The sequence below is a fragment of the Sorex araneus genome, chromosome 9 (genome assembly GCF_027595985.1).
Source record: "Sorex araneus isolate mSorAra2 chromosome 9, mSorAra2.pri, whole genome shotgun sequence".
NCBI lineage: Eukaryota > Metazoa > Chordata > Mammalia > Eulipotyphla > Soricidae > Sorex > Sorex araneus.
The window spans coordinates 35,217,575-35,239,737 of NC_073310.1; the positions used below are offsets into that span (position 1 = coordinate 35,217,575).

A 22,163-nucleotide genomic window follows, 5' to 3' on the forward strand; every position below is an offset into this window, starting at 1 on the left:
CTGGCAAGCTATCCATGGTGTATTCAATATGCCCAAAATAGTAACAACAAGTCTCACAATGGAGATGTTACTTGTTGCCCGCTCGAACAAATCGGTGAACAACGGGACGACAGTGCTACAGTGCTGCACTTTATGAAACAGAATAAGTGAAAGGTCCCAACCTGCTGTGTGTGAGCCAGGAAGTGGTAAAAGAATTTACCAGGAGAGGGAGATGTTTAGACGAGCTAAGTGTGTTAATTAAAAGAGAGTACACTGGTCAGGCAGAAAGAGCAGAGGTCTCCAGAGAGACCTAGATAGCATTCTTAGGGCATGTTTTTAATGCAGACTACTTCAGTTAGGAAACTTCTGCTTTCTATAGATTATTTAGTCCTGGAAGGGCAAGTAGGACACATATACCAAGTTTGGAGGAGAAAGTAAATTGTATATAAATATTTCAAGCAATCATATTAAAGGATAAGAAATTCATAGAGTAATTTAGATAAACTTTGAATGTTCTAAGCTGATCATGTAGAAATAACAAAATGTGCATAAAATAAATTAAGCCCATCCTACGAAGGGAGTAGTGTGGAAATTGAAGGAATTAGATTAATAAAGTTATAGAATGCATGTCTTGCTATGCCATATTGATAATGAGAGGTGCTTAGGCCAGTTTTTTTTTTCGCTTGAAGAATCCTAAAGATAGTTTATTTAGGAGCATTATACTTCAATTTATCAACTATAGCAATGATCTCGGTTCCTAGAAAGTCACAGGTGAATACTATAGAATTGATACTCAATTACAAAAAGCTATCCTCCTAAGCAGTTTGATGGACTGCATCTAATAAAATAGGGGATATGCATAAAGGAAGCTTTCATATACTTACATCTTCTAATTATGCCGCATAAGATAAAAAATTATCCTTCACTATATCTCACTAAAATTCTTTTCTCTGTTTACATCTAATTAAAAATGATGACTTATACATGGAGAACCATATTTTTAAAAGTGGATTTTAGTAGACCTGAAAGCAAATTAGATTCTTTCTATTCTCTCATTTTCTTTTTTTTATAGTTTATTTTTAATTAGTGAATCAACGTGAGGGTACAGTTACAGATTTATACATTTTTGTGCTCATGTTTCCCCCATACAAAGTTAGATAACCCATCCCTTCACCAGTGCCCACTCTCCACCACCAGTAAACCCAATATCCCTCCCACCCTCCCCAGTCCCGTCTCCCCCCACCCCACACTGCCACTATGGCAGGGTATTCCCTTTTGTTCTCTCTCTCTGATTAGGTGTTGTGGTTTGCAATAAAGGTGTTGAGTGGCCATTGTGGTGCTTAGGCCAGTTTTAAGAACTGCGGGGCAGGATGTAGTGATGGCAGGGCTAAAGTCTCTTGGTCTCAGCTGATTGATTATCTTAGCAAGAGTCTCAGCCTTCCAGACAATTTGAAATAGAGCCTTAAGCTTGACGTCATTTAAGGGTTTTTTGCTAGAAGATTTAAATTAGAATTAAAAATACAAGGGTAAAAACCAAAATTGAGTTTCAGAAGTTTATTTTTCTAGTTACAGAAAATCACATTTATTGAACAGAGAGATCATTGTAATTTACATGTTGGTACTCTATAGGAGTTCTCATAGTTAAATAACATTTAAATATAGTTTTCTATTCTTGTTTTTCTTTTTTTTAAAAAAATTGAATCCCAGTGAATTACAAAATTATTAATGACTGAGTTTCAGATGTACAATGATTCAACACCAGGCCCTTCCCCAGTGTCCGCTTCTCTTCTCCGGTGTTCCTAGTTTCACTCCCACTCCCCAGCCTGCCTCTCTGGCAGGCACTTTCAGCACCCCATACTCCTTAAGAATGACTGCTTTCCCTTCCTTCCCCTCCACCCTTCCACTATGCTTACCCTCCTCCCCCAAAGTTGGAAGCTTCCTTCTGAGTCTAATTTTCAGGCTCTTTGTATCTGTTGCCTTTGGACTTTTGTTACTCCTCTATGTTCCTACACATGAAAGAGATCATCCTGTGTCTGTCCCTGTCTCTGTCCCTCTGACTTAACTTCACTCAGCATGATATTCTCCAAGTCCATCCATGTAACAGCAAATTGCATAAGTTTATTGTTTCTTATAGCCAATTATTGTTCCATTATGCATATATGTAGGATAACATTGGCTTGTCCTATCTGCCTTGCAACAGGGAGCTTAGGTTTATTGGGTTACTCCCATCACAGTGCTCCCATTCCTCTGTGTTCACTTGTAGCTTCTTTCTTTGTGCTATACTTCCCCAACTGGTCAGTGCTCTTTTTCTCCTAACCAGACTCTTGACTTGCAAATATTGCATTTCTCTTCTCCTTAAGTCCTTTGCATAGTTAATTCACAGTAATGTCCTTTTTGTGTAGACACAGAAAGACAGTTAATGCTATGCTTTTGTGTGTTGGAAGTTAATTGACTCCAAATGATATTCACTCCTGGGCATCTGTTCTCTCAATTTAAGCCTCGTTGCCCTTACTTCCTAGCACCCCAAAAGCAGGGTCCCAGTGAGGGACTTGAGCTACTCTGGCATCAAAATGGGCCAGGCCAAAGTGCCATAATATTAACTATAAGTTAAGAGCATGGTCATGGACAAATTCTGTCATGATCCCAAAAGTAACATCTAGATTAGGACGTTGCTAGGGTTAGGAAAGATTAATCTGGCCTGAGCACTGTAGTCTGAGATCTATAGTGAGATGTCCCCAGGAGAGCCACCCTTAAGCTCAATGTATCTCTTACTGTGTCCATACAAAATAATAGTAAGAAGTAGAATTAAGATGTTAATTACAATGTTAATTGAGTTATTGGACTAAGGAGAGGAGAAACACCCCAGGTGGAATTTCCCTCCCTTGAGCCTGATGGGCTATCTGGAAGGGCTTTTGATATGTTGATTGTGCTCCCCAAATGGATGGGGTGTGGTATCTGTTTTTTATATTCAGTAATTTGAATTTCATTGCACTGTTTCTTGCCTGTACCATTTCATATAGGAGATCTGCAATGATTCTTAATGTTGTTTACCTTATATTTAAGGTTTTTATTTTCTCTTGCCTCTTTAAACATCTTTCCTTTTCTGGTTTCTGCCATTTTGGTAACTGTGTCTTGGTGGTGTTCTGTTTGAGTCTGTTTTGTTTGGTGCTTTTTGACCTCTTGAATTCACACAGCTGCTTTCTTCCAGAGTGTGGGAAGTTCTCAGCTATTATCTCTGCCACTACTTGGTCTTCCTCTTTTTTTTTCTTTTAACTTCACATTCTGGAATTCCTATAATTTAGAGATTACACTTCTTGTGTTGTCATTAAGAACCTTACATTTTTTGTTTTGTTTCTTTTATTTCTCTCTTTTTTAGACTTCTTATCAAATGCTGGGTTGTATTTTATCTTCCAGTTTATCTTTATTTTCTCCCCCTGTGAGATTCTGCTGGTGTGACTTGTTAAGTGTGTTCTCTAGCTCCTTAAATGCAATTTATATGGAATGTCTCATACTCTGAAAAAGTTATTCTTTGACTTGGTTGAATTTCTCATCTAGGGATTGCTAAATTTAGCTGACAAGTATTTTGGTTAATTTCTGTTTCCAGTGCAGTGCATGTTCATTTTAGGTTCTGATTGTGCAGGCTCTTGCATTTTGACAAGTTGGGGACTTGCCTGTGTTTCTTTCCCTGTCTGTAATTGCAACTGAGTTCCTTAGTTTCCCCATTGTTCTTCAAATTTTGTGGGTATTAATGGTGAAAGTTTAGATTACCTGCTACTTGAGAACTGATTTGTTGTTTTTACTAAGTGTCTACTAAATTGCTTCTGCTATTCAGGTTATTTCCTTACTGTGCAATGTTATTTTAATTTGTCCAGATCATTGTCAATTAGTTACTTGGTTGGGTTAACTGAAATTTAAGGCTATCTACTCTCTTGGATATAGGGGGTTTAGAGAATAGACAGACATGCGATGGGGCTAATATCGGACTTAAAAGGAGGATGCAGTGGTGCAGGACAAGAGGATGGGGTTTTAGAGCAGTGAGGGGCAGGTCTGGCTCATAAGTGCACTTATCTAGGTTTAGAGAATAAACTCATGTGAGGAGAGGTTAATCCCTTGCCGGGGTGGGGGTGGTAGGGGGGTGATATGAGGCATGGGACAGAAGAATGAGATTCAGCAGGCATGTGGTTGCTTGGAGTGGACGGGAAGAAGAGATATATGAGAAACAATGGTGGGCAGGGGTCATGGGGATTCAGGTATACCTGTTGTGTTATAAAATTATAGATGAGAAGCAGTGGGGGTCAAGGGGTCAGGGAGATTGAGGTATATCAGTTGTGTCAAAAAAATTATAGAGTTAAATATATAAACCAGAGTCAGCAACACTGAAAACATCAGATCCAAACTTGAACAACCAAACTTAAGAATAATTGTCTGTCAAGATCACAGCCTAAGGAGATAGAGCGGATGTGGGAGGGAGCATGGGAACATTGGTGGAGGGAGTTAGACACTGGTCATGGAATTTCTCCTGGAACATTCATATGTCTAAATCTTAAGGATGCTCCTTTTTATGTAATTTCTTTCATTGGTTTCACTTCTTTTAATATTTCCTCTCTATCTTTGGCTCTTATTCTGTCTAGGGTATGTCTTCATGTATTTTTATTCAGTTGCTGCCTTTCTGGTCTCCTGAATCTGGGTACATGCATGCCTCAACTCTGGGAACTTCTCATCATGATTTCTTTGACAATTGATTATTCATCGAAGTTGTTTTCCTGGCCCGATGGGACACCGATGATTCTTGAATTTATCCCAAAGTTCCTTTTGTCTGTTGCTCATTTACTTTGAGGCTTTTTCCTCATCTTCAGCTGTCTTATAGAGGTTTTCTGTTTTTCATCTTGAAAATCACTGATTTTTGTCCTGAGTTGTTACTCCTTTGCTGCTAAAACTTTCCACTGAATTTGTCATAACCTATCAAAGTCTTTAGTTCTGTTATTTCTGATTTTAGTTTTCTCATACATCCTTTGGGTTCATCGTCTGTACATCTGTTTCTTTAAGCTCATTAGAACATTCACAACATTTCCTTTCTCAGTTCCTTATTGACAGTTTATATAGCTGGTTTTACTGGTGGAGTCTTTAGGACTTTTATCTTCAACAAATTTTGCCTCTGGCAGTATGAATTGTAGTCTTTCCACTTTTTCATTCATGCCCTTCCTCAAGGGAGTTTTCGGGGAGGCCAGCTGGTTGATGCCCTCTTCATTCTCTGACAAAGATCTCTAACCCAGTTTGTCATTTCTAGGTGGATAACAGTTTCTTTTGCTGGTTCCAGGAGGCATTCAATGTCATTGACCATTCTACTTCTTTTGTGTTTAGATTTTTATAATATTGCCACCAACCCCCCACTACCTTTGTAAGATTTTATAGGAATTTCCAGATTATTGTGAGTAGTGCTGCAATGAACAATCTGAGTACCAGAGAACAAATGACTGGATAAAGAAACTATGATACATCTGCACAATGGAACACTACGCAGCTATTAGGAAAAATTAGGTCATGAAATTTGCCTATAAATGGATGGACATAGAGAGTATCATATTGAGTGAAATGAGTCAGATGAGAGGGACAGATATAGAATAACTGCATTCATGTGTGGGATATAAAAGAAAAAGAGTATGAAAGGAATTTTTAAGGCCAGGATAAATGGGCCAGGAGGACTGGTCAGTGGTTGGAAATTACCATAAGGATGTGGGGAGTAGAGGGTAGTTAAGATATAGGAGCGTCCATTATGCCAACACTAGTTGGAAATGATTACTCTGGACAAGAACTGAGTGTTGAAAGTAGGTAAAGGGATATACATGATAACCTTTCAGCATCTGCGTTGCAGTATGTGGAGAGAGAGAGGGAGGGAGAGGGAGAGAGGAAGAAAGAGAGAGAGGCCCTCTATAGAGTTGGGGGGTGGGAGGGAATCTGGGAGCATTGGTGCTGGGAAATTACACTGGTGGAGAGATGGGTATTGGAACATTGTGTGACTGAAACCAATCATGAAGAGCTTTGTAATGCTCTATCATAGTGATTCAATTAAAATAAAAATTAATATTAAAATAAAGATTTTGTAGGAATGGTGTTTGGAGCTAGGCTTGACTGAGTGCTAGCACAATGTAGTAGATGTGGATAGCCAGACTATGCCAGTATGAGTTCACTATAAGCAGCCAAGAGGTATTTTACTTAGGATTTAGAGGAAAGATATTTTTTTCCCAACATGTTAGGGGCTGCAGTTTACCTGCTGCAGTTTACCTGTTCCCACAGGTTGCCTTCTCACAAACCTTTTAGGTGGTTATGTGCTGAGTCAAGGCAGGGGATACTAAGGTATGTGAAATTTCTAGATTTTGTTTTTATTTTTTTATTACAAAATTTTCACAGTTGCTAACAGTTTTAATTTTAAGAAAGGAGCAATAGGGGAACCGGCAAGGCAAGACTATAATGTGGCCCTGAGAAAAAGAACTATTGGTATGAAATGTCAGAAGGGTATGTCAAGTTGATGCCTGATAAGCTCAGTGACCAAGACTGCCTGATGTCCTTGATGAACACATTATTTAGGTGACACCAGAAGATAATCATGGCCAGGCCATCTCCTTTAAGCTCCGTGAAGAAATGCTCACCCACTCATGCTTTGTTATAAAGGTATCCAAGGGGAAAGGTTTCTGCCTTTGGAATCCTTCAGGATACCCCTCGAATAATCTGGGAGCTTCCTTGCCCTTCCCACCACCTTTTTCCCTTGTCTTTCCATTAACTGCAGTCTTTTTTAATTTAGGCCATTCAGTCTTCAGTCCCTTGCTTTCTGTACTAACTGCCTGAGGATAAGAGCTGGAGGGCCAGTGCCTGCCATATAACATTAGATAGCTTTTCAGACACATTGTCAAGAAGTGGACACTTATATAAATAAAATTACTCTTTAGTTCAGAATTTGCCATTTTTCCTAGAGAAATGGATTTCAGAGCAAACAAAACAAAATCAAAAGGCAGACTTTACAATCTTTAAAATCTTTAAGAGTGCATTTTTGATGAATGTTTTTACTTACTTTTTTTCTGTTATTTTAACGCTTTTTCTATTTCAGAAGGAATAAAAAAAGGCTAGTTTTAGGAAAATTTTGCTCTCTGGGAAAGTAATTAGTAATACATATTTGGAAAGGATTATTTCAACTAGAATTTATATCTTTATTTTATTAGTTATTTTTAAATTTATGTAGGCTGTATACGATTTATACTGTTTCTGTTAGCTGTAGCTGTAGCTAACAGGAGGTGACATTTATTTTAGTGTCCCTGTTTTAATGTCTCTACATTTCCCTAGACTCTTTAAATGGTTTTGAGCTTTATAAAGCTACAAAACTATAGTTATACTCTATCATAATTCCTTGATGAATTGTCTATGTGTTTAAGTCCCTGTTGATGACTAGATATGGTTCTAGGGAGGGAATGAGACATTCCAAATAGCTGTAATTAGTTCTCTTGCTAGAGGGTCCTTTGACTTGAGTTTAGTGAAGTACTTTTACTTCAGAGAGGTCATTAGTGAGAACTGACTATCTGGGTGTTTTTCCAAAAGGTTACCTACCCCACCAGAAGTATAGGAAGATTTTTTTCCCTGTCATTATCCAGATATCCTTTTGGGACTTGTGGCAATAAAACTCATGAAAGTGAAATTGTCCCCACAACGCTGTCTGTCTGTCTGTGCCTGTGTCTCTGTCTCTCTGTCTCTGTCTCTGTCTCTGTCTCTGTCTCTGTCTCTGTCTCTCTCTCTCTCTCTCTCTCTCTCTCTCTCTCTCTCTCTCCTCCCCCCTCTCTCCCTTCCACCCCCAAGGGAATTAAATGGGTCTAGGTTAATTTCCGTAGGTTAATTTCCACTCAAGGTTGTAGTAATGATTTCTGCTCTTAGTTAAAGATTATCTATGTTTACGTGTCTCACCAGTCTTCTGGGTGACAATTGGCCTTGAGTCATACACCTCAGAGATTTTCTGATGAAAATAAAGTTTTTTGTTGTTTGGTTTGGTTTGTTTTTTTAAGCCCTGGTAGTGCTCAGTGCTTGCTTCTGGCTCTGTCTTAAAGAATCACTCCTAGCAGGCAGGGTACCAGAGTTACAGCCTGGTTCAGCTACATGCAAGGCAGCCACCTTCCCCACTATACCATCTCTCTGACCCCAAACAAAGAGTCTTTGTCGTTAAGTTTGATCTTTGTCTTTAAGTTCGATCAACTTACATTTTGTAGGAGGTCATATTTCTAGAAGGAAGTCATATTTTTTTTCCATTTTTGATGACTTTGTCTTTTAGTTTATTTTTACAGGACACTCAATTAAGAGGTAGAGGCACCAGGACTTTCTTAGGAAGCAACTTTATTGAGCTCGTCCACACTAGTTCAGAGGATTTATATCCAGTGATAAGCCAAGGGAGATAAACCAAAAGACAAGGAGTTTGAATACCCCTAGCCCTCAGCAAGCATAGTTACAGAAGCAGCAAGCAGGGCTATACGAGATTAGACATTCCTTTCTCCACTGTCTGGTTGGCTAGAACTTTGCCCAGGGAACTATTAGGTGTCCTTTAAGCTTCACCCAAGCCCTCCCACCCTCCTCTCTTACCACAGTGCCTCACATTCCCACATTCCACACTCCTGTAGACTCCTGCCACACTGTCATGACTTACATATTAACTGTGTAAGAAATGTTTATTGGGTTTAAGTTCAGTGTTTTTCAGTTTCATCCCACAACTTGACAAAGAATGAGAGAGGGAGGAGAAGTGAAAGGGGAGGGGTAGAACAAAAGATAACTTCTAAAGAAACTCAGGAACATAATTTTATATATTTGCATGTGATTTTTCCTCTTTCTTTGGCTTCATTTTTCTTTTGTAGAACTTGTTCATGCATTTTATTCTAGAATATTCTAAGTAGGGTAGTTTTATTAAAGAATATATTAAAGAACATATTACATTTTCTCCCTTTGCTTTAAATATTTGGGCAACAATAGAGGATATGTATTTTCCCCAATAAAATATTTTAAACAATATGCAATTTGTATTGGAACTTAATGTTAGAACACTTAACTTGCATGTTTGAGGCCCTGGTTTCAATATCTGGCACCACCAAAAAAATGTATTTCTACATACATTATAAATTATGTATTATGTATTTACATATTATTATAGCATAAATATGTTATATACTATAATTATATGATTATATAAGTAATATATTTATAAATCATAAAAAAATTGACGGGTTCAACAAAACAATCTGATTTAAGTTCTTTTAGAAGTAGAGGTCTGAATTTGATAGACTTACAATATTGGCTGCTTTCATCTTTAGAAAATAAATTGTGTTTAGAAAATAAATTGTGTTCTTAGCCTACTTTGATCTTAAATAGTCTTGTATTTAATCTAGCATGTAGTTATTTATTCTAACATATTCTTATATTGACATAAAAAATTCTTTCAGTCTCGTAGTGTGGATAAGCAACATGCTGTAATCAATTATGATGCCTCTTCTGATGAACACCTAGTGAAAGATTTGGGCAGCCTAAATGGGGTAAGTTTAGAGTTTACTTTTTTTTATGTAGTTTGGGACTTTAATATTATGACAAAATATATTACATTTCTTGTTTTTATTTTATTTCCTTTTTGTGTTACTTTTTGATCTTTATTAGGTACATAATACTCCAGAAATCATAGCTTATGAAAATAGTTTATGTTCCCATGAAACTGATGGCAGTATAGAAATCCATAGGTTGCTTGATATTCATAGCAATTGAAAAAGAAGTTTTTAAGATGATGATATGAAAGTTTGATGTCACTGAGTGGTTTGAAGTTATATGTGGAAAAACTATGGAAAGCTTTGGCAATAAGAAAGCTAAAAAGTACTCTTAGAAGACATATGGGTCAATGTTAAAAAATAAAGAGGGAGGGGCTAAAGCAATAGTAAAGTAGATAGGGCACTTGCTACACACAACCAACCTGGATTCTATCCTCAGCATTCCATATATCCTATGCCCCCACTAGGAGTGATCCCTGGATGTAGAGCTAGGAATAAGATCTGAGCACCACCAGGTGTGTCCCCCACCCCTGCCCTCCAAAAAAAAAAAAAGAGAAAATAAGAGAGATTGAAACGTCATTTGGTACCAAATTGAGGAGAAAAATTTTATTTTATTTCTGCTATCTTAAATACAAGAGTGACAGTGCAGTGGATAGGGAACATTTCCTTTGCATGAGGCCTGCTAGGGTTTGATCCCCCATACCACAAATTTTATTTATTTATTTTCTGGCTTTTTAGGTCACACTTGGTGACGCACAGGGGCTACTCCTGGCTTTACACTCGGGAATTACTCCTGGCGGTGCTCAGGGAACCATATGGGATGCTGGGAATCAAACTCGGGTCAGCTATGTGCAAGGCAAATGCCCTACCTGCTGTGCTATTGCTCTAACCCCTGCTCTAGCCCATACCACATATTGCTTCTGAATTTAACCCTGCCATGAATAATCCCTGAGCTCAGAGCCAGGGAAACAAATAAAAATAAATAGAGTAAAATGGCCCCAAAACCAACAAAAATAAATAGAGTAAAATGAATTCATCAGAAACAATATATCTCAAAACCACTATATTTTTTCCATAGGGAGAATTACATTATCACACAACAGAAGAATACAGATATGTGTAATTTATCTTATTCTTTCTACTTCTCAGTTTTTGTATGGATCTACTAACATAAGCATATAAAGTTTTACTCATATTAGTAATGTTCAAATTCTTAACATTTATCAGAAATAATATATTTCAACTGCTTTTAGCTGCTACTTATTTTAAAAATACATATTGTTGCGTGAACGTTCTGCAATCGGAGGCGCTGAGATAGGAACGCGGAAGAAATAATCACTGATTGGAGGACTAAGGCTCTCTCTGGCTCTTAGCAAAGGTAGAGGGCCTCGTGGACCTCCTTTTATTGATCATGGTACCTCTAAAGGGCGCAATATAGTGACGTCACCAAAGGCATCAAAAAATGTTACAGGGAGAACATTGAGACAATGGAAACATATTGTTTCCTTGTATGGGTAGGCCTATAGCCTCGGGAAAAGAATACAGAACTCAGAAGGGAAAGATACAAAACCGGAACTGAAACCTTCTACAGGCACGTGGATTTACATCCCAAAGACAAAGCTGGGCCTGCACCTGAAATCTACAATTTACAATATCAAAGGTCAGGCCTGGCTAACGCCATCTGCATGTCAAAGACCAGCCAGGCTTCTGTGAGAGAAGGAAAAACTGCTCTTTTCAGTATTCTGAAATTATTTTTCTGAAGGCAGCTTGAAGGGGGAAAATGTTCAGCTTCATCCAAACCAGTCAGGACACACGAGAAGTCTCGCCCATTTTCATGGGTCCCTATGTTCCTGTCCGTAGTAGGGTACAGTATACATGGGCTCGCCCTGGTAGCTCAGTCCAGCCCCAACAACATATTACACATTCTGTGAAAAATTTATAAATTTGGCTAATGCAATAAAGTATTTTCCTGTTCTGAATGAATATTCTGTGTGTTCTATGCTAATGACTGTTAGCTGATTTAGAATTTTTTAAACAGAATATTTTAACTAGTTTAATCAAGCCTTTATTTATCATGGCACATATAATTAAATCTTCATTATTCAGATTTTAATAGACATACCTCAGTTTTGACATCACTCACTTTTTCAGCTTCAGACTTCTTTCAACATTCCCCTGACATGCCTGTAAAATGGTAGTTTTCTTATTATCTGGAAATAATTTTTAATCTCAGCTTCTCTTTGCATTACTACTCTTTGTTTCCCATACCTAAAAATGCTTGTTCTAGTCTCTCTTTTTGCTTTTCTACCAGCCTTGTATTAAATCTACTTTTGTATATCTATCTCTGTATGAGGTATTAAAGAGTTCATATGTTCTATACATCACAATATCCAGAACAGTGCACAAACCTACTTAATCTGATAGAGAACTTTTAAAATCTGTTTCTAAAAGTATTTTTCCACAGTGTTATATTGTATTTATAAGTCTCATAAAATAGATCTCTTGAACATTATTATTTTGGAAAAGCAATAAATAAGCATTACATCAAATTTTTAAAGTATTTTCAAAGCCTAATAAGATATAAAATTTTGGGGGTTTGTTAAAAAGAACTACAGAATATAAGTTAACATCTAAGGTTAGTTTGATATTTCTCATAAAGAGAAACACCTACATCTGGAATTTGAAATCCAAACCTATATAGCTTATGATCAAATAATATGACATAAGAAACAAAAACTTGGGGCTGGAGAGTGATAGTACAATGGGTAGAATGTTTGCCTTGTACATGACTGATCCAGGTTTGACCCCTGACATCCCATATCGTCCTCTAAGCACTCAGGAGTGATCTCTGAGCTCAGAACCAGGAGTCAATCCTGAGCACCACCAGGTATGGCCCAGTCATCCCCTCACCGAAAAAAAAGAATAAACAATCTATTTTTTGAGGGGACCACACTCAGCTCCCCTGGCTTGGGCAAGGCAAATGTCTTACCTGCTGTACTATCACTCTGGTCCCACGAAACTATTTTTCCATATTTAATTTATTTAAATGCTATTTATTGATGATTTCTTAAAATGATTTTTCCCTGATGCCCTTTGGGATTCATTTTCCTCCTTTTATAGCACCAGGCCCTTAAGAAAACTTTTCCATCCCTAAAGCTTTTTCTTTGCTTAGGAATGGAGGAAAGGAGTCAACCTTTCTGTGAAGCATGTTGAAAGCTTGAGATTTAAGATTGATCATAAATAATAATTACTCATATATTATCATCAGGTTGGGGTGTATTGTCCGGTATTTATATCTGTGCTGAATTAAGGTTGCAGCTTTTTGTAATTTTTTTTATATAGTCTTAGTGGCTAACAGCGGTTGGGCTTTCGCCTTTCACACAGCGACCCAAGTTTGATTCCTCTGACCCTCTCGGAGAGCCCGGCAAGCTACTGAGAGAATCGAGCCCGCGCGGCAGAGTCTGGCAAGCTACCCGTGGCGTATTGGATATGCCAAAAATAGTAACAATAAGTCTCTCAATGAGAGATGTTACTGGTGCCCGCTCGAACAAATCGATGAGCAACGGGATGACAGTGACAGTGGCTAATAAAATGTCAATTTATGCATAATTGAGTATATAAAAATATAAAAATATCAATAATACTGAAAGAAGAAAAGAAACAGAAAAAATAAAAGTATATTTTTTAACTTCAACATATCAATGTTGAAGTTGATATGTGGGAAATATGAGTGATGCCTATAACATTATTAGGAATTCCATAACTTTAGCATACTCTACATCATTAATTCCCAGTGTCCCGGGAAAATCATCCTCATCATTTACCATCTGCGTTAGGTACACCCTTTAATTCTTTTTACTGATAATTTACAGAAGATGAAAGATAATGAAAAGCTATTCAAAATTTAAAATGAAGCATAATAAACTCAAAATTTTATTCCTTATTTTCTTGGCTTTAAAAGTACAAAATGCAGTAGAGCCAGACAGGTAGTGCAGCCAGCCTGGTGCTTGCCTTGCATGATGCCAAGCCAGATTTAATCCCCAGGAGCCAGGAGCAGTCTCTGAGTACTGAGTGTAGCCCCAAAACCACAATTTTTAAAATGCGGGGAAAGTAGGCATTGTTCTTTGAATATCACTGCTCATCAGTTGTCATGGGATAGTTACCCCCTCTATAAATGTTGATTCCAGGTTTCAAGAATATCTGTAGATGGTTCTAGTTTTTTGTTTCTAGTTCTTCTTACTCTTGCATGAACAGAATGCATTTGGGGATTGGGGTGGTGATGGGGGCTATACTTGCAGTAGCAGGTGCTATTTCTGGCTCTTTGCTCAGGGCTGGCTCCTGCAGTATCCTTGTATCCATAGCTTTTGTTGGGAACCAAGCCAGGGTCGGTAAGGCAGGCACCTTAACTTCTTATGCTCTTTTCGATCCCTTTAATTTTTTTCCTTTTATGTCATGCACATAATTCCAATACCACACATCACCAGTGCATCCACCTCACTCCATTATTTTCAAAGTACTGAAAGTTTGAAATTATGTTGAGGATAGCCATCTTCATTTATAATTGCAAATTAGTTTTGTATTTTTGGATTTATAAATAATTGAGCAAGCAATTTTGGGGGTGGGATGGTTTGACATTGCTCAGGGGTTAGTCTGGCTGTGCACTCAGGGGCGTGAGAGACTATATGTGATGCTGAGGATTGAACCCAGGTTGGTCTCATGCAAGGCAAGTGCCCTATCAACTGTAGTAATGCTCTAGCAACTGGAGTTAGTAATTTTGTTTTCATATCATCTCTTTCCTTCTACTTAGTGTTGTTTACTCAAACATTTGCCGACTTATAAGTATCAAAGGATAGCCTTGAAAATACTGTTAAAAATTCTGTTAAAATACATTAAGAAAATGGATCAAGGATTATATTTATCCAGAGATTTTCTATCAGTTTTTTCCTTTCTGGTGTAGAGTGATTTCTGTCTCGTGTTCGTATTCATGTCATAATTGTGAAACAAAGGGCACAAGGGATACAAAGATATGGCATTTGGAGAAGTAAAATAATAAAAATGGTTGATTTGCTAGTGATTCATTTCACAAGTTGTGATTCTTTTTAAGTTCTGTGCTTCTTCCATTTGAAAAGCCAGCAACCGTCTCTGGCTCTTGAACACTTGAGATATATTTGGACTTTGCCCTTTTTTTTTTCTTTTTGGGTCACACCCAGCGATGCTCAGGGGTCACTCCTGGCTCTGCACTCAGACATTACCCCTGGCCGTGCTCAGGGGACCATATGGGATGCTGGGAATCGAACCAGGTTCAGCTGCGTGCAAGGCAAACGCCCTACCCGCTGTGCTATTGCTCCAGCCCCTATATTTGGACTTTGAAAAGAAGTATAAATTATGAGCTCAGTGATGGTAGAACCTAACAAAGAGAGTAAAGAGTAAAATATGCAATGTAAAGTATATCATCTTATATTTGATACTTCTTGAAAAATACTGTTTTGAGCATAGGGGTTAAAATGAAAAGTATTAGAATTAATTTTACCAAAAGTTCTAAAAGAGTTCATTATCCAATTTTCTCTTTGATCATGTTCACTTAGAAATATTTGATTTAAAAATATGAAATAATTGGGAGATAAATAGCATAGTTATTTTATATATAGAACAAAACCAAGATCATAAGATACCCATAATGTATCTTTTAAAAGCCCAAAGGACTCATAGCAATCTACAGTGGGTCATATTCTTTTTTCAGCAATACATTTTGAAATAATTTGAGTAAAATAATACTAAACACTAAATAATATTATTTTGTAAAAAGCCGTGAATTAAATGTAATGATTATATATATATATACATATATATATATAAAGAGAGAGAGAGAGAGTTGCATTTTTTTACCCTTTATTGTCAGTTTATTGTAGGAGTTTTTGTTGGCACCATTTTAAGGTAACTAAATTTGTGTTGGCAGAATGGTCCAGAGACTTAGAGGAACTGCAACCTGGTTTTTTCTTGTTACTATTAACAGTGGTAAAACTTAGTATGAAATCATTTATCAAGCTATAAGATGTATAGTCTATTTGCCACTGTCATATTTGTTTATGTAAAGTGTAATAATATTTAACATTTAATTTATTTTTTTCAGACTTTTGTAAATGATATAAGGATTCCAGAACAGACTTATATCACCTTGAAACTTGAAGATAAGCTGAGATTTGGATATGATATCCTTATATATAATTTTGTACATTCATTAATTTCATTCAAAAATACTTAACTCCAGTATTTGTAAGTTGTTTCTTGAGATGTAAGAATTCACAATAAAGGCATATGAGAGTGTGCCTTCTCATATTTAAAAATAAGTCTTAAATTATATGTGTAATTTAATTTGCATGTATATTTATTTTGGTTACTGTGCTTGTTCCTAAAAATAATCCTAAAAAAATATAGACTTAGCTTTTTTCTCTCCTCTATGTATAGTCAGCAGAGGTCTCCCTGCAGTGCTATTGTAAATGTAATTTCGGTATTAAAGAATATAATTGGGCATAAAGATTAGTGGAGGGTTTTATTTATTTATTCATTTTTATTTTTTATTTTATTTTTTTTTGCTTTTTTGGGTCATACCTGGCAATACACAGAGATTACTCCTGGCTCATGCACTCAGGAATCACCCCTGGCGGTGCTCAGGGGACCATATGGGATGCTGGGAATCGAACCCGGGTCGACTGCATGCAAGGCAAACGCCCTGCCCGCTGTGCTATTGCTCTAGTGGAGGGTTTTAAATTAATCTTATCCCGGGATTTTTTTCCCCCTAAAGTGGTAGATTTGTAGGAAGAGTGAAAAATTTTATCAGTACCTTTCCTTCCAGCCCTTATTCTATTTTATGTATTCTCTGTCTACCACTTTCTTTTTTTCTTTTTGAACCACAGAGAGATATGCAGTCACAAAGTTGTTCATGATTGAGTTTCATTCGTATAATGTTCCAGCACCCGTCCGTTTACCAGTGTATATTTCCCACCACCAATGTCTCTAGTTTCCCTCTCTCTCTCCACCCCTCTGTCTCTCTCTCTCTCCCTCCGTCTCTCTCTTCCTCTCTCTCTCTGTCTCTCTCTCTCTTCCCCCGCATTCTCCCTCTCCAACGCCCACCCCCAGCCCTCACTTTGGGGCATTATGTTTGCAGTAAAGGTACTGAAAGGTTATCATGTATATCCCTTTATATATTTTCAACATTCAGTTCTTTGGTCCCTTCTCTATCCTAATTGTCCTTCACCCTCACAGCCTTGTGGCAAGCTTCCAATCATGTTTTTTTTATGGCCTTGGATATTAGTCTCATACTGTGTTTTTTTAATATCCCGCAAATAAATGCAGACATTCTATATATGTCACTCTCCCTCTGACTCATTTCACTTGGCATGGTATTCTCCATGTTCATTCATTTATAAGAAAATTTCACGGCCACATGTTTCCTGATTTTCCTGATAGCAAGTATTCCATTGTGTAGAGGCCCCATAGTTTCTCAATCCAGTCATCTGTTCTGGAGCACTAGTGTTGTTACCAGATTCTGATTATTGTGAATAGTGCTGTGACGAACAGATGGTGTTTCTGCTGCGTGTATTTGGGCCCCCAGGGTATGTTTCCCCAAAGTGGTGTTGCTGGTATTAGGTCCAGTGGGAGCTCAATTTCTACTTTTTTGAGGAATGCTCATATTGTTTTCCAAAAATGCTGGACTAGTCGCCATTCCCACCAGTAGTGAATGAGTCCCTTTCTCCACACATCCACACCAGCACTGAATGTTCTTATGCTTTTGAATGTATGCCAGTTTCTGAATTCCCTCCATTTCTGTGCTCTAGTTTGATTCTTCTTTTTTTCCAGTTTTAATGCTCTTCCTGTTTTAAATACATTGCTTAGTGTTTTTAAAAATTTTTTGTGTTAAAAAATATGACCCTAAGACCTGAACAGGAACATGGATCATGACTGCCCACTTACCAATGCTAAGTTAAAGAATCACCAGTGATTTGATGAACAAAATTAAAAATATTTCTACCAGCATAAGCAGTTTTCTCTAAGAACTTTATATTTAATTAAAATACAGATATTCTACATAGGCATATTTGAAGAAGGATTTTTTAAGGATAATTTAACCTTGATCCAGTACTATTCATCTAAATCCTCATCTTAGGCTCAGTTAATTTTGTTGTTACAAAATAGATTTCCATCTGCTTATGACTTCAAAATGATATTCATGAGTAAACATTGAACTGCTGACTGTTACAAGAGTTCTGTTATTTAGGATGATATTTCAAAAATAAATTTTCGATATTTCATTTGTTTTGTATGTAATTAGTCCAAATTTAAATTACTATTTTATTTCATTAAGTTAAATATTTTGTCAACTAACAAACTGCTTTAGGTTGGATGAAGACTGTTCTGTTTAATTAAAATAGAATAGCTATTTATAGAAAATTTTACCACATATTGAAAGTAGACTAGGAAATAAAATAATATGCCAAACTATTTTTTGGGGGCAGGGGGAAATTAACTGACTTAGATACTGCACTTGATCTTAGCCAAAAAGCCAAGAAGCAAAAAATTAACTGACGAAGAGCAAGTAGTGAAACAATGTTAAAAATGTCCATAAACTAGGGAGGTAGAGAGATATTATTACAGTGCATAGAGCACTTGCCTTGCACATTACTAACCTGGGTTAGATTCCTAGCATCTCATATAGTCCTCTAAGCCTTGCCAGGAGTTTTTCCTGAGCTCAGAGCCAGGAGTAACCCCTGAGCATCACCTGATGCGGCCCCAAAACTAAAAAAACCAAAAAAAACTGTTTAACATCTATAAACTGATGAAGAATATACTAAAATAAGAGCAGTGTTCAAGCTGAATTTCCTTTTTTGGTGGGAAGGGATAGTTTGTGTCAGAGTCCAGGAGCAGTACTGGCCAATGCTCAGGGACTGTATATGGTGCCAGGGATTTGATTCAGTATCACAGCCACAGCCATATGTAAGGCAGGTGCCTTACCTCCTATAGTATGTATTTGGTCCCAATCAAAATTTAAAACACTCATTAGTTTGAATATGTGAGACCCTGGATTTAATTCCTGGTACTACGCCCTCACATAAAAATACAAGATAAATTTAAGAAAGAGATAGATCTTCAGTGGCCAAAAAGTGAAGTAGATGAGCAGCCTGAGTTCATTCACTACACAGGGGCTTATTAAGTGTCTTCTGGTCAGGCATGGAGTCATATTTGGCATACAGTAAGTGAAACATAATCTTTGATGTCCTGGAATTTAAGTTTATTGAATTTGGAGATTGTTGAGAACAAACACTTGAAAGATAATAAAAGGATAGGAAATTTTGCAGAGAAAAGTGCAATAAGGAACATAAGAGTGCCTGGTCTTGGTGAATAAGTACAAATCTTAAAAGGTTAAAATGGAATGGAGATGTGGAGATAGTAAAGGTTTTTGGTAGTATGAATATCTGAAAAATTTACTCTTCAGAGAGATAACTAGGAGTTAAATGCAAGTGATACAGAAGATTGAACAGAAACAGATTTGGTATATTTCATGTAACTGACTCATGTGGCTGACCGAGATTTGACTCTTGGCACCCCTGTGCTACCCCAAATCCACCAGGAGTGCTCACCCTGACTGCAGAAGCAGGAGTATACCCTGAGTATAACTCAGTATGGCCCCCCCAAAAAAATTAATGATGAAGTCAAAGAGAGAGATAGATAAAGAGAGGACTGCAGGTAAGGCACAAACTTTTACTATTTCAAAGCTATAGCACTGTAGCACTGTCGTCCCGTTGTTCATCAATTTGCTCGATCAGGCACCAGTAAAGTCTCCATTGTGAGACTTGTTACTGTTTTTGGGATATCGAATACGCCATGGGTAGCTTGCCAGGCTCTACCTTGCAGGTGAGATACTCTTGGTAGCTTGCCAGGCTCTCCGAGAGGGGCAGAGGAATTGAACCCACCTTGGCCGTGTGCAAGGCAAACACCCTATCCATTGTGCTCTCCTCCAGTCCATTTCAAAGCTATATATGTTCAAAATGTTACGGATGCTCTAAATTGTGTATTCAGTTGTCTTGCATTTTGTACTTCCAATCCCTGTTTGTCTTCTATGGTATAGGAAATCAGGTTAGTAGAAATAAGGATATTCCACAAAGCTCTTTACAATACTAAAATATTCTTAATTTGTATTTTTTATGAGCACATAAATGCAGATTTCTCATTAACAAGTTTAGTTTTCCTTATTCATGGGAAGTCTAAGTGTAGTAGACTGAAGGGTAGTAATCAAGGGTACTTGATTACTTTGATATTACCATGATATCAAGGGTAGTAATCTTTCTACCTTTCTACCCTTGATATCATGGGTGTTCTGAATTTATAAAGAATGAAATTTTGGGGACAGAGACAGAGTACAGTGGTAATCACTTGCTTTGCACATGATTTCTCCCCGGCACCCTATGACTCCCTGAGTTCCATCTGGAGTAACCAAGGGGTGTGACCCAAAAAGCAATCAAAAAGCAAGACATTAAATTCAGCACATGGTAGTAAGTTCCTTCAAACTACAATTATTTAATGCTGGTGAATTCTGTTTGAAATATCTTTCTAGTATACAGAGACTTGTTCTTTTAAGCACAATGATGAAAGCATTCATTGTATCTAGCACCGATTCTAATCTGCATGGAATCAGTTGTTTCATAATATAATTTGATCCTGATAGCAATTCATAGCAGAAAGTAGTGATTGTGGTTGCTATAAAGACTGTAATTATAGCATTTATTTTGCACAATCAAAATGGACTTCATTTTTATCAGTGCTTAGGAAATCTGAGTGATTGAGTCCCTTCAGGATTATCTGTTGTGTTATTGTTACATATGAGATACTGTTTTCTGCTTCTCTAATGAGCTATAACTATAAATCAATATGAGTGTTTTTTTGTATATGTATTCATATTGTTGTTGTGGTAACATTTTTGTGCTCTGAGAGCTTGCTTCTTGAAGACCATTGTTACCTAAGCTTGTTTTATTGCTTAGTATTTAATCTTTAGTATTTAAAAATAAAAATTTTTTACTTTTATGAACATATGAACAGATTTTAGCTTTTAACTCTTAAGGGGTACATAACAAGGTGCCCTATTAAATGTAGGTTAATTTCAAATGTTAACAGCACCTCTCCTGGATATCTTTTATCTTACTACTATAGACAATTATTGGAATGTATACTAAAAGTAGTGTGCTAATAAATCTGATACTGTCCATGTTAAATCGTATAAAAATACCCACAGTGAGTGAAACTGATGTTAGAAGATACAAATATAATAAAACCATTTCTGAATTTTCTTTGAACATTGAAAGGTTGAATGCCAAGGATGCAGCTTTGTTTGCATGTGTGAAGCCCCGAGTTTAGTCCTGGGCACCACCACAAATAAATAAGGTCGACAGAGTTTTAAAATTATGTTCTCCTTAGCCTTGTATACATACAAATCTTTTTACTGTAGTACGTGGAGAAATGAGGGTTCCTGAAGAGGCTCTCAAGGTAAAACCATTTTACTTTTGTTTTCTAAACCCATTATTTACTAGAGTTAATTTTACTCCAGGATGTCTCATCTCAGTGTTTAAATGTTTCATAGCATGAGAAGTTTACCATTCAGCTTCAGTTGTCCCAAAAGTCTTCAGAACCAGAGTTACCAAAAGCTGCATGTGTCAAAAACGTAGACTCCAAAGTAGCAGATGCTGCTTCAGAAGCACAGCCCAAAGCTAAAGAAGCACTGAAATCTGAGGAAAAGGCTATGGGTAAGTTATTCTTCTCTAAACGCACTTTATTGATAATTAACTATGAAGAGATCTTGCATGGTTTATTCTCAAAGTTATGGTCATCAACCATAAAAATGTTATCTGAAGCTATATGTAGTAATGATAATCTCTGAGTTGATTTGAATTAGCAATCTTAAGCAATATATGGCACGTAATTATATATGACTTTTATTCCAGGGACTTTAAAAATTCATTATTTAAATAATCACAATAATAATAATAGCAATTTTTAATTTATAGACCAAATATGCTCAGATGTCCACTAATCCTTTTAACAATTAGTTTAAATTTCATTACTGAGATCTATCTTAAGAGTTTAAAAGGATTAAAAAAATAACTCACTCATACTAAAATTTATGTTGTTTTATATTATACATAATGAAATAACACACTTACATATAAAATAATTGATTATATTTTAGTAAAAATGTTATGTTATAGCAGTTTACATTGCTTAACTATTAGCTCGTCAGTAGTTGAACATTTGTAATGTCCAACCTGAAGACCTTATGCAAGTTATTAAAACTTGTTATCAAGACTGCACCTTCTTTCTCATTTAATAAATCAAGCAATTCTGATGTTATATAGGACATTATAGATGTATTTTTTTATTTCATATGCTTTAGACAAATTTTTTTCTACCTTTTTGCAGATATTTCTGCTATGCCTCGTGGTACTCCATTATACGGGCAGCCGTCCTGGTGGGGGGATGATGAGGTGGAAGAACAAAGAGCTTTTAAGTCAAATGACAAACCTGAAGAAAAGAGTGTTGAAACGAGAACATCAGGTAAAGTCTCTGTTGCACCTGTAACAT

At 36.8% G+C, this 22,163-nt stretch overlaps 1 protein-coding gene across 9 annotated transcripts in view; it reads left to right on the forward strand.

Moving 5' to 3' along the window:
- The window catches only part of CEP170 (centrosomal protein 170), a 154,393-nt gene that overhangs the window by 44,137 nt on the left and 88,093 nt on the right, over positions 1–22,163 (forward strand). For 8 of the 9 annotated variants that reach the window (XM_055146761.1, XM_055146757.1, XM_055146758.1 and 5 more), the window contains exons 3-7: positions 9,444–9,533; positions 15,667–15,745; positions 21,013–21,071; positions 21,166–21,328; positions 22,002–22,136. In XM_055146761.1, the coding sequence (XP_055002736.1) occupies positions 9,444–9,533; positions 15,667–15,745; positions 21,013–21,071; positions 21,166–21,328; positions 22,002–22,136 (526 nt within the window). The remainder of the gene's footprint in view (positions 1–9,443; positions 9,534–15,666; positions 15,746–21,012; positions 21,072–21,165; positions 21,329–22,001; positions 22,137–22,163) is intronic. The other variant, XM_055146760.1, reaches the window with a different exon arrangement.